The sequence below is a fragment of the Sceloporus undulatus genome, chromosome 5 (genome assembly GCF_019175285.1).
Source record: "Sceloporus undulatus isolate JIND9_A2432 ecotype Alabama chromosome 5, SceUnd_v1.1, whole genome shotgun sequence".
Classification (NCBI taxonomy): domain Eukaryota; kingdom Metazoa; phylum Chordata; class Lepidosauria; order Squamata; family Phrynosomatidae; genus Sceloporus; species Sceloporus undulatus.
The window spans coordinates 129,140,828-129,153,895 of NC_056526.1; the positions used below are offsets into that span (position 1 = coordinate 129,140,828).

The following is a 13,068-nucleotide window of genomic DNA, read 5'->3' on the forward strand; positions in this document are numbered from 1 at the left end:
GTAAATTCAAACAAAAATCCACCAAACAGTGATATCTTTATTGGCCAACCGAAATGCACGATATACTTGTTGCAAGCTTTTGTTATTTAAATGGTCTGCATTTAAATCTTGTAAATTGTCTTACAAGCTTAGATGAAAGGCTATAGAAAAATTCTTAACTGTCCCAGCGGACATGGTCTGTGCACCTTGGCCATGCCTCTTTGACACACTCAGGGCATGTTTAAAGGTGTGCAACTAACTATTATACTTTGTATATACACTGGGAAAACAAGCAAAATTTTCTATTTGTGAAGCATCTTACAGAATGTTTAGAGCTCTTTAACCTTCCGACCCTTTTGCAAACTCCTAATCCAGGGATCTGCTTGTAAATCCAATTTGACCTTCAGCCCACCTCTGAGTTACTGCCTTTCTGAGTACCTTGGTAGATGAACTGACTGCACAGTTTTGAGTCATTGCCGAAAGGAAAGATGTTGGTTGAAAAAAGATGCCAGATTCTCAAACTTAATATTAAATGTGCAAGCTCATTTTAAAATCTGACTTGAATTTTGGAAAGTTACTTTTAAAAAGTAATATTTCTCTTATTTCTTATACTGTTTACAGAGCAAAGTGAGCATTTTCCGTCTGTAGGGGTTTAGATCTGGGATGCCTCATGCTTATGGGAAAAACCTCAGGAACTCAATCCCATATTGGTCAGTCAATGTGGGGCAACCAGTGTGCCTGTGGTTGCGCACCACCATTGGCTAATATGGGGTGGGGTGACCCCACTGATATGGTAGGCTCACTATAATCTGCAACCATTATTCATTGAAAACATTTGGTAAAGTAACACTTTGCTCTGTTAGTTGCTATGTTACATTGCTAGTTAAAGTAATTTCAAAAGAGTAAAGTAACTAGAAAATGTTACTTGTTGCTCTAATAAGGTAGCTATCCTCCTTGCATTACTCTTGGTATGTGAACGTCTTGCACGTGTATGAAGGGGCAGTGGTGGAAGGAAACCATTACATATAACTGTTAAATGTGACTTCTCCTGAAACTTATAAGCATTGCTTCTTATGAAGTGAATTCAGAGCATTTCCTTCCATGGCAAATTTGTCTGCATCTGGACTGTCTTGTTCAGCAACTCATGCATCGCTGCAGATTCCATGCTGAAAACTCCCCCCTCAACCTCCTTTTTCTCTAAAAGCCTTTTTGTCAGCCGTCCTCTGGTGATAGGAATGAGCTGATGATGAGCATTAATGAATGTCACTGTCAGTGGTCAGCTTCTGAGGCAAACATTGTTTGCTTCCTTGCCTTCCACCCTCTGTATGCAGTGGGGTGACTCCAGACTCTGTTTCCATTGGCTTTCCTTCCCTCAAGGCTAAGTATGGACTGTGTCTGCTAGTTACCTTTGGCCTACTGGGCATAAATTGTACGAATAGAGCACATGACTGATGTCCTGAGAGACCTTGGCAGTGGAGAGAAGTGCCAGCTGAATGACATAGCAGGTTATGTGTGTGTGTTTTTTTTTAAAGCTCTGTAACTCTTTTACCCTATTTATGTCTCTCAGAGATCCAGAGGGGCTAAGGGGAGAGCACACTCTTGCAGTTATTTCCTCATTAGGTTAAGTGGTATATAAAAGTATGTTTAAGTCTTGTTGCATGGAAAACAGGCAGGCATTTGAACTGCTTTAAAAGTATTGGAACCTATGTAAGAGACAAATGCTCAGAGGTTTTTAAAAACTGTTGCTCTGTTTTGTCACAGAAAAAGGAACTACCGCTGACTCTTTCTCTTGTGACTTTGCTCTTCAGTAGATTCCATTCTATCCCAAAATAGACAAAAATGTATATTTTCATGGCTGGTACATTTAATAAGATGTGGTACCTGGCAATAGCCATCTGACAAAAACCAAAAATGCTAGATTAAAAGTCTGTCTGTTCAGAACAGCACTTTCTCTCAATGAGGTAATGTGCCAGTGCCATCTAGAATACAGATGGTTCTAGTTTGGTATGGTGGCAAAGTACTGGAAGATGTGCATCTTCCTCTCAGGATAAAAAAAAAGGTTCTTTCATAATATGTTGGGTTCACAGTTTTTCTTCATTTTTGTCACTAGAATTCAAAATAAAGAACAAGGAAAAGAAATCACAATGCAAGCTCATGAATTGTTCAGACATCTGCGAATGCCAGAACTTGGTGATGTAAGGCAGTATGTGCGAACTCTTCCAACAAATACTCTGATGGGGTTCGGTGCTTTCGCAGCGCTCACAACTTACTGGTATGCCACAAGACCAAAAGCCCTGAAACCACCATGTGACTTAGCAATGCAATCTGTGGAGGTGGAGGTAAGCAATTCTGTAATTCCTATTTTTTTAACTGTCTGTTGCCTTGTAGTATCCTGCTATAGTGATCTTTGAAAGCCATCTCATGCTCCATTTACACTGGACCATATCATTAAACTGGAGTGGATAAATAGACATGTTGAACCAGCAAGCTAGACAAAGTTACAGAAGTCAGTAGGGATAAATTGGGGTTTTACAAAGGAGGAATTTGTAACATGTACCTCATTTGAGGTCCCTTCTTGGTGAAGTCTGTTATGAAAATTTGCAAGTTGAAAAGGATGCATTTCTTGGCTTGTGCATTATACTTTTCTATATAGATGTACACAGGAGTAGCTGTAGTCACTGAATGAGTCCACCTGAGCCATCTATCAGTGTGCTAGATATTAGTAAGTGGAAAGAAAGTTTGGGCCATATGGATGGAGTTGGCTACACTTCCAGTGCATTTGATCTACACTCTGCTTGTGCATTATATATTTCTATATAGACGTACACAGGAATAACTGCAGCCACTGAGTGTGTCCACCTGAGTAATGTGCTCGATGTTACTAAGTGGAAAGAAAGTTTGGGCTGTATGGATAGAGCTAGCTACACTTCCAATGCATTTGGACTACACTCTGTACTTTAAAGTTAAACTGTGATTAGATAACTCCCTTCCTGATAAGAGGATGAGGATTTACCTGTCTAGAGTTCACTGTACTTGCACCCCATTACGTCTGACAATAGAATGTACTGCCTATACAAATAGTTCTTATGTGGCTGTTAAACTATTAGAGTGTTTGGTTTAATTTCAAAACCCTTAAAGATTAAAATAAATGCAGCTTTACACAATGCATTTTAAGAAGCAAGGCAACCTTGGTCTTTCTTTCTAAAATTCCTCTTTTATGTAATTCCTTCATTGTTAGGATACTGTTCTTCAGTGTGCAAGTCATCCTTTTTAGGAGCAATGAGGCAAATAGGAAAATATTTCTTCTCCATCCGTTTTCGTAAATCCTAGTCTGTTATTGCCTCATGCATCCTCCATCTCCAGATGATTTGTTCAGTTTTACTAAAATCCCAGACTAACCCTCTTTCTTTTCAGTATTGTGCTGGCAAAATAACTGAGACCATGTATGTAACAGAGAGCCAATTTACCACTTGTTCAACCTAGCTACTGGTAATGGTTGCTGACACTCTCTTTCTCTAGCCTAATAAGCCAACAGTGGGTAAATAACTCTTGAAAACTTTGGGCTATTGGTGGTTTAGCTGAAATGGTTGGTTAGCAATCTATATGCTGCTGCTATAGTCATGTGATTTTATTATATCAACAAGAATACCATCCTAGCAGGAGTGAAACAATAGCTTCTCTAACACAACCATATATCCAAGGGTTATTTTTTCTCTGGAGATGTGACTCAAACAGTGTTTACATGAGAATTGCTAATAACTATCACCAATCCTCTTTCTTACTTTTTCTATTAAACCGCAGACTAACAGCATTATAGTTGCTGGCCCTCTACCTGCTTGTGACTAGTAAGCTAGACAAGGAAACAATGATGCTGTAAGGTACATTGCCAAATGGGAGCTGCTATAGTTGTCAGAAACATGAGCTGAGAATTTCCCGGTTCAAAAATCTTTCCTGCAATGAATTTTCTGGGAAGGGAACCACAAAAATTCCCACTTTATAACATACAGAACATTACCAGTCCAACTCTTGTACGGTGTTGAGGATTTATGTACAACGACAGGGCACTGAAAATGTTAAATGCTAAGTGTTCACTTAGTAGATATTTTACTTAGCAGTGCTGTTGCTCTTTGTACCACAAACCCTCATTAGCAGAGTAGTAAGTCTCCAACTAGAGTAAAGACTGAATGGAAAGAACTTAATTATTCAGTCTTGCTTTGACTGGAGGTAGGATGGCCAGACCCGGGGCTTCTTACTATAGTGTATTAAGCTACATGTAAAAATAGAAAAATAACACACTTTTGTGATTATGGTTTGGACTGTTTTTAATTGTTATTTTATTTTATTTATATCCTGCCTTTCTCTCGGTATAGGGACTCAAGGCAGTTTTTAAGGCATCATGACCACCATTGATTCTATAAAGATGTACTCAATGGCAGATTCAAGTACATTGATATGTAGAATGTGAACTTGTCTGTGACAGAAGGATAAAGCCAGATATAGGAAGAGAGCCTATAAGATTCTCATTCTAGTGGAATGGAATGCCCACCTTGGTTACCCTTGAAGATTGGATGTGATGCTGTCTTGAAGGTTGAGGGCCACATGCACACGAACCATTAACTGTCGTTCTTCTCTGGAAGTGAATGGCTTCTCTACACAGCTTTGCTGGAGCGTGTTAATCTTTCCTTGCTACTAGCACAATGAGGCAAGAGAGATCAGTATGAAATTTTGGGAGAGGGTTGAATTTGGTGGCAGGGCATATGGCATCCACGAGAGGAATGCATTTTAGGGACACGGATGATTCATTCTATACCAGAACTTTGCCTACAAATAATGGGCTGAAACACATGTTTAACACTTTGTGAGTTAGAACAGGAATTTCTCATTTGTTTGATGTATTGGTGGAGACTCTGGACTATATAATAAGTGATCACAACAATATAGTTTCACTTAATGTGAAACACTACCGCTTACTGTATTGTTTAGTAAAAGGCTTATTTTTTTTATTCCACAGTGATTATTTTTAAATCAATGTCTTGTGTTTTGCTTATCATTCATACAATATAATTTGGATTCTTACAGCCGGCTATTTCAGTGAAACTTTAAATAAAACACAAATGTATATATGAATATTTTTTAACATTTTGTTAAGATTTTTTTAAAAAAATGGACCTACAAATTTCTGCATGTTTATCACCACTTTAGCATATTAACTGCGTGCCAAGATGAGTTCTTCAGGATGAGAGCGAATGAGACTCAGACTGTGTACAATCATTTGAATCTTTCCTTACAATAGCAGGGAGAACCACCATGAGCTGCTCATATCTGATTCAAAAGCCCTCTTGAATACATACTCCAGGGAAGAATTATCATAAGGGTTATGTACCTCTAATGCATGCATAGAAAAGAGGACTTTGACAGGTGCTGCTCCTCCCATCAGGGTAGAAAGAAATGTGTTTAATTTTTAAACCCTTCATTGAGTATTTCCCTAAAAATAAAATCTAACTTGTGGTGGAAACGTTGTATTTCACACATATTTTAAAACTTCATCTTATAAAATAAAATGAAAAACATGAGTCTCTGTCCTAAGAGGTAGTCAACAAGAAACCTGGGTCTTGAGATGAAGAATTTTGTAAATGTGTGACTCGGTAGGCAGTATTCTGAAGTTATAGCTAGGCCAAGCAAGAGGCCAGTCATTCCTGATGGGATGCAGCATCTTGCATCATGCTAGGATCGTCCACTGACCATCACTTGCCCTGTCCTTTTTGTGTGTTCCGGTCTAAACATTTGACTCTACTAACTAAACAAAAGAGTATAGTTGTGTTTGCCCTCATGGAGTAACTCGCAGCCATTTCTGGAAAGTTCTTGGCACTTCATTTTCAAATAATTGATCTCTCTTAATGTCAATATATGTGTACAGAGGGCAAAACAGAAATTGCTTAACTTCACAATTGACCACAGAGCCCTACACAGTTTTGGCCTTGGCATGAACCTGAGGGTCTGGATTGCAGAGGCAAGTGTGGAAAAAAAGGCATTTTATTCCCAAGCTACAGTGTTTAAAAGTCCATTGTACCAGGCGCAACAGCTTAACCTTTTTTTTCAAAGCAACTTCCCTATCATGATTTCTGCATATCTGAAATACACAGGATATCTTCCCTATCCTACCCCCATCCCACTAAATTTTGTTCAGATGAAATATTTTCTGCTTATACTTCATACTACCCTAGTGGTAATAAGGTAGCTACTTCTGCTAGCCTGGTAATTCTTAAAAGTTTTAATAGTTCATTTTTTCAAGTTGCTCCTTACTTTGCGCTGAAATGCTATTCATCTTTTACCCCCATCAATAAAGTTTATTTTATTTTTATTTTTATTTCAAGGATTTATGTCCTACTTTTCTCCCACAGGAGGATTCAATGCGGTTGGAAATGATAAGAATGCACTTAATGGATATTATTCTATGCAAAACATAGGTGTGTTGCAGGGTTAAAGGCTTTGTTTTATAGTGGTCAGTAACAAAGGTTGTTGTTGGTATTTGTTTGTATTTGTTCCAGCAATCCTTTTGCATGCATGGCTGTTCAGGAAATTTACAAACTGCAACACAGGCAGTATTGGTTTGTAACCAAATTTCTTCTGCACTAGACTCCAATCATATATGGAGAGAGAAGTCCCAGAGGTCAAGTGAGGTTCAGGAAAGGCAGAGGCACTAGGGATCACATAGCAAATATATGATGGATAATTGAGTATACCAAGGAATTCCAAAAGAAAAATTAGCATGTGCTTTATAGAGTATAGCAAAGCTGCACAGATCACAAAAAGTTGTAGAACACTTTTAAAGACACGGGAGCGCCACAGCATTTGATAGTCCTTATGAGAAATCTGTACTTAGGACAAAGGGCTACTGTTAGAACAGAATATGGAGCAACAGAATGGTTCCCAGTTGGCAAGGGTGTAAGGCAAGGCTGCATATTATCTTGTTCAACTTGTATGCAAAAGATATCATACAAAGATTTAGACTCAGAAGGAGGAGGAGTGAAGGGAGGAGAAAGGAACCAAACATTAACAATCTAAGGTATGCAGATGGCACCGTATTACTAGTTGAAAACATTAAGGACTTGGAAGAATTACTAAGGAAGATCGAGGAAGAAAATGCAAAGGCAGGCTTGTTGCTGAACATAAAGAAAACAAAAACAATGACAGCAAGAGACCTACAAAAATAAGGAGATCAAAATAGTTAAAGATTTCCCTGGATCAAAAATTGATCTGAAAGAGACTGCAATCAAAATATAAGAAAACTAGGATTGGGAAGGATTGGGAAGGGCAGTGATGAAAGAATTAGACAAGATCCTATACAGTAAAGGTATACAACAGAACACTAAAGTTAGAATCATCCAATCTATTGTATTTCCCATCACTATGTATGGATGTGAGAGCTGTGAGTAACTGAGACCATGTATTTAACAGAAACCAAGTTACCACTTGTTGAACATAGTTACTGATGATGTTTCCTGACACTCTTATTCCATAATCTAATAAACCAAAACTGGGTAATAACTATTGGAAAACTTTGGGGGTATCAGTGATTTAGCTGAAATGGTTGGTTAGCAATCTGTATGCTGTTGGCTATAGTCCTGTATTTTTATTGTATCAGCAATACATCAGTAAGAGTACCATTCTAACAGGACTGCCACAATAGCTTCTCTAACATAACCATATATCCAGGGATCCTTTTTCCTCCTGAGATGTGACTGCAACAGTGTTTACATGAGAATGGCTGTTAACTGTCACCAACTCTCTTACTTAATCTTTCAATTAAACCCCAGACTAACAGCAGTTTAGTCGCTGGCCCTCTACCTGCTTGTGACTAGTAAGCTAGACAAAGAAATAATGATGCTGTAAGGTACATTGCCAAATGAGAGCTGCTATGTTCGTCAGTAGCATGAGCTGGAAATTTCCTGGTTTAAAAATCTTTTCTGCAATGAATTTTCTGGGAGGGGAACCACAAAAATTCCCATTTTATAACATACTGAACATTACTAGTCCAACTCCTACAATATTTCTGTACAACGACAGAGCACTGAAAATGTTAAATGCTAAGTATTACCTTAGTAGATATTTTGCTTAGGAGTGCGGTTGCCCTTTGTACCATAAATCCTCATTACTAGTGTAGTGAGTCCCCAACTAGTGCAAGGTTTGTGTGGAAGGATGTGTGTCTGTCTAAAGGGCAATGGGAATAAAGTTGAACTTAATTACTTTGTCTTGATTTAAATGAAGGAAAGATGACCAGACTTGAGGCTTCCCAATAAAGTGTATTGAGCTCCATGTAAATTTGGGGAAATAGTACACTTTTGTGATTACAGTTATTCTGTAGTAAAAGGCTTGTTTTATATTCCACAGTGATTCTCTTTTAATCAGTGTTGTGTGTCCTGCATTTCATTCATCCCATATTATTCAAATACTTTCAGCTGGCTATTTCAGTGTAGCTTTAAAGGAGACACATGTAATGCTTATATGATTTTAATTTTTTTCAATATTTTTATTAAGAATTTCTTTAAAAAATTACAGTTAGGAATTAGAAGTAGAAAAAAAACCCCAAAGAAACAATGAAAGAATAAAGGAAACGAATTAAGGCACGTTACAGACCGCCGAAAAGCAGCGGCCTGCACCTGCCCCTTTCCCTGCCGGATCGGGGCCTCAGTGGCTAGAGCGGCAGCTGCTGAGGCCCCGATCCGCTGCTTTCCAGGCTGCAGGGAAGCAGCAAAAGGCCACTTTCTCCTCTGCGTTGCTGGGCGCAGCCATCTAAAGGCTGTGCCCAGCGATGCAAACCTGGAGCTCCTTCCGGGGCCGCTGAAAGGGCGCACTAGGTGCCTTCGCGTGGCCCCACTACGTCACAACCGCCCCGCCCCGTTTAGAGGTGACGTAGTCATGGCGGCGGCCGTGTGGAACGGCCACCGCCATTTTGTGCGTGCTCCGTGCGTCCTAGGGTTGGGGGCGCCCAGAAAGGATGCCCCTTTCTAACCCTAGAGCGCGCACTTTTAGGCCTGTCTGTAACGGGCCTAAAATTACTTCCAATCTTCCTTTTATTTTTTATATGCATATAGTCAGGCATACCTTTCTTTCTAAAGTTTACAGTCATTCTCTTCTTTTAATAATCTATTCCATCTAATCAAAACTAAAAATTGGCAATTCATTTTCTTCCCTTCTTTTCCCACCAAAAGTCCATAAGTGTTTTAGATCTTTAAAAAAACCTAACAACCATTCTATATCAGATCAAATAAGTTTTCCATTTCTCCTAATTATATCAGCTTCCATGACCATTCCTCCCTAGTAAGTAGTGTTGAATTCTTCCTTCTTTTCACATATAACAGCTGTAATCATATATGTAGTTAATCTTCCATAGTTCTTTTCCAAATGTACATCCATCATTCCTTAAGAGAAAAATTCCAGTTTTAATTAAATATTAATTTTTGAAATCCTATACATCAATGTATGTCCTTAAATCCCATCCAAAATACATCTTAAACCCCTTTAATGCATTCTAAGCAATTTATGTAACAACTTGTAGCAACAGTACATCATTTTCTAGAAATTAATTTTATAAAAATCCTCATTAAAACCATGACACAATACAAATCTGTCCCTTTGACCATATTTTTTTTCCCTTTGATCCATCTGTATGTTATGACCAAAAATTTTAATCCATTTTATCATACCCTCTTTAACTTGTTCTTCACTTTGTATTTAACTCTTGGCTTTCCCCCTGTCTTACAAACTTGGACACATCTCCTTGCCGTCGCTTAAGTGGTACATCACTTGTCAAAACATGTTGTTTGAAATACACAATTTATTCTGGGCAAAACTTTCTTTTTCATCACTGGCATTTCAGCTGAGGGACTGAATGATGGAGGAATCAGGACCCTACCTTCAGCACAGTACTCTGCCCCATGCAGAGTATGTTGCAAAAAATGTTGTTATTATGCAACATAACTGAGATTACCCCTATTGCTTATCCTGGTATTAGGCTAATTCAAAGAGAGGTCCATAGCATTCCCAGCTTGCATTCCCACCCCAACAAGCACCCAACTCTAGATGCATGTCTGCAGCTTTTTTGGATAGTTCAAATACAGTTCTGCAATGGGTGGATGGAACAGCCATAAAGTGGGTCCAACACTACTTTCACCTTGCTGGCAAGAGTCTGGCAAGGTTTCCAGTTGAACAGAACCTTCAAGATCTGAGGGCTGTCTATCAGTCTCCCCACTTTTGGGATCACTCCTTTAGCTGGGATTTAGGGCAAGTTATACAGTACCTGACATTGTTCAATGCTGTAATTAGAGTGAAACTGACTTAGCATTTGCCATTTTTTTTATGTCTTTACCTAGAGTTTTTATTGTTTCTTTGGCATGCTTCCTAATGTGATAAATTGTTGCAATATCTTAATTGTTGTAATTCAGTAATTGGTGTGTAGGAAGTTGCATAAAAGTTTCCAGAGAAATAAATGTGTAACCTTTGGTTAAGATGCTGATTCTGTTGATTGCAAGATCAGCAAGCTGGCAGTTTGAGGCCCGAGTACTGAATGATGGGGTGAACTTCCATCACTAGTCCCAGCTTTTTCCAACCTAGCAGTTCGAAAGCATGTAAATACATGTACATAAATAGGTACTACCTTGGTGGGAAGGTAAACAGCGATCTGTGCAATCATGCTGGCCACATGATCACAGAGTAGTCTCTGACAATGTCTTCAGCTTAGTAACGGAGATGAGCACCGCCCGCTATCGTCAGACACCTTTTTAACCTTACCTCACTTTGTGCAGGGTGAAGAGCATGCCCGAAGATCATCACTACTTGACAGTGATGAACCAATGACATACTACTATGATGACGTGAGAACAGTTTATGATATCTTCCAAAGAGGAATACATGTGTCAGGTGAGTACTGATGGTCCAGGGAAGAATGCTGTGGGCACTTACCCCAAAAAGAACAGTAAGATTGTACATGAGCTTGAGAATTATTATCTGATAGTGCTGAATGAACTGTTTGGTAATTGAATGAAACTGAATGTCTGCTATTATTTAACCCAATAAGTGTTTGTACTGTATTCCTCTAGACAACGGTCCCTGCTTAGGTGTAAGGAAACCAAATCAACCATATGAATGGATGTCTTACAAGGAGGTAGGTGGACACAACTCTGTGTGTGATGTTATCATTAGTAATGGAATTTATAATTGCAAATGGCAGTTAGCAGCACAGTCCTATATATTTTTACTGAGAAGTAAGTCAAGATGTACAGCTTTTTAAAAAAAACCTAAAAAGTGCTGTATTGGGAAGTTAGATTACTGCATTTATTGGATTCTTAGTTTAAAGTGAGTTACGTTCTTTGGGTTTATATCCTCAGTTATATTTGGCTAGCATTTTGTGTGGTTGTGCAGCACAAATGTACTATAGTCCAGATACCAATTGATATCTTCAAGATGTCTCACCTTGAATATTGGCTTAGATCCTAAGGAGGTCAACTTCATTAACAAATAAATATTCCTGTCCCTTCCCTCCACTAACCACAAGCCCTGAAATGTATTACCCCTCCTCTTCAACAATATGAGCAAAGGACATTGCTTGATGATAAGAGGGATTCAGGGGTTGTTGGTGACTGGAGGTGGGGATAGGAAACTTATCTCAAATTGAACATGTTATCAGCTAATCAACATCGTGCTGAAGTAGTCTAAAACAAGTCTTCTGCATAGCTTGTATTAAATATAAATGAATGTCCGTGATAGTTGTGGAACCTTCTTGACACTAGTAGGGCTTTAGCTGTGTGATGCATATGACTGTGTCCTACATACACATTAGAACTCAGGAAATTGAATTTTTTATCTAAATCAAGCAATGCTCAAAACCGATCCATTCACACAAGGTCTACTGCAGATGTTTCAATGTCAATTGGCTTTCTTTAAAGAAAATCCCATTTAAAAACTGTGTGGTTTTACAATTTGAACCATGATATCATTTGGTAATTGACTGGGATTTATTTTTTCTGACAAAATTATTTGGAGAGGGAGATTAAACAGGAGGGTTGGCCCTCTGGTCTTGGAGGGATGTAGCCTCCCTATCCCTGACAGTTTGCCCATTCTTCTTTTATATACCTAGGTTATAGAAAGACATTTTTAAAAACATTATAGAATTAATCTGTCCTTTCAGAAATAAATCCAGTATGTTGTAATGAGAGATCTTGCTTCACTTTCTTGATTTGACAAAGCTTTTGTATAGACAGGGCCACAGACAGCTCAGATTAAGTGCTGTGCCATCTTTGTAAAATGTGCAAACTGGCTAAAAGTTACTGAAGGGTTGAATGGGATAAAATGGAAACTTTGAAAGCAATAAATGCCTACATGCCTGCTCATAATTGTTAAGTGATACGATGTTTATGTTTCTCTTCTCTTCTTCTTTAGGTTGCAGAAAAAGCAGAATGTATTGGTTCTGCACTGTTGAACAAAGGCTTCAAACCATCTTCTGATCATTTTATAGGAATCTTCTCTCAGAACAGACCAGAGGTAATTAAAAGTCCTTGGACTAATAAATCGCAGCGAATAAAATAGTTCAGTAGTAGCGATTTGTGTATCGGTACCATTTTGCCCTTGAGCTAACTAGGCCAGAGTGTGAAAAAGTTACTTTTTTGCACTACAGTTTCTAGAATCTCATAATAACTTTTTCCAAATTCTGGTTTGGCCTGGCCTAATTAGTGTGGTTTGAGAGAGTTTTGGCTTTTTGGTGAAAGACATGGGTTAACTCACACCTTCAAGTCACCTGGTTATTGCAGTTTCTGTTGATGGTTCTACCATGTTTAGCACATTGTTCTGGATTAGAGGGAGGGAATTAAGTGTTTATGTCAGGAGTGGAATATGTGGTCCTTCATATACTGTTGGACTGCTTCTCTCGTAATCCCCAACCAGTACAGTTTTAAGCAGGGGGCAACAGGGGCTTCACTGTAACATATGAAGAACAATTTGTTTCCTATTTCTTGTTTATAGCAAGCCTTTTTCTAAGAATTGAACTGGAGGATTGTCTCATTGATTACTGTGGCACAAGAGTTTGGAAAACAG

The 13,068-nt window shown here is 38.6% G+C and overlaps 1 protein-coding gene across 3 annotated transcripts in view; it reads left to right on the forward strand.

Moving 5' to 3' along the window:
* ACSL1 (acyl-CoA synthetase long chain family member 1) overlaps positions 1–13,068 on the forward strand; it is a 62,367-nt gene that overhangs the window by 17,861 nt on the left and 31,438 nt on the right. For all 3 annotated transcript variants that reach the window (XM_042469112.1, XM_042469111.1, XM_042469110.1), the window contains 4 exons: positions 2,090–2,318; positions 10,785–10,899; positions 11,079–11,143; positions 12,418–12,519. In XM_042469112.1, the coding sequence (XP_042325046.1) occupies positions 2,124–2,318; positions 10,785–10,899; positions 11,079–11,143; positions 12,418–12,519 (477 nt within the window). In that variant the 5' untranslated portion in view covers positions 2,090–2,123. Of the gene's footprint in view, positions 1–2,089; positions 2,319–10,784; positions 10,900–11,078; positions 11,144–12,417; positions 12,520–13,068 lie in introns of those variants that run through there.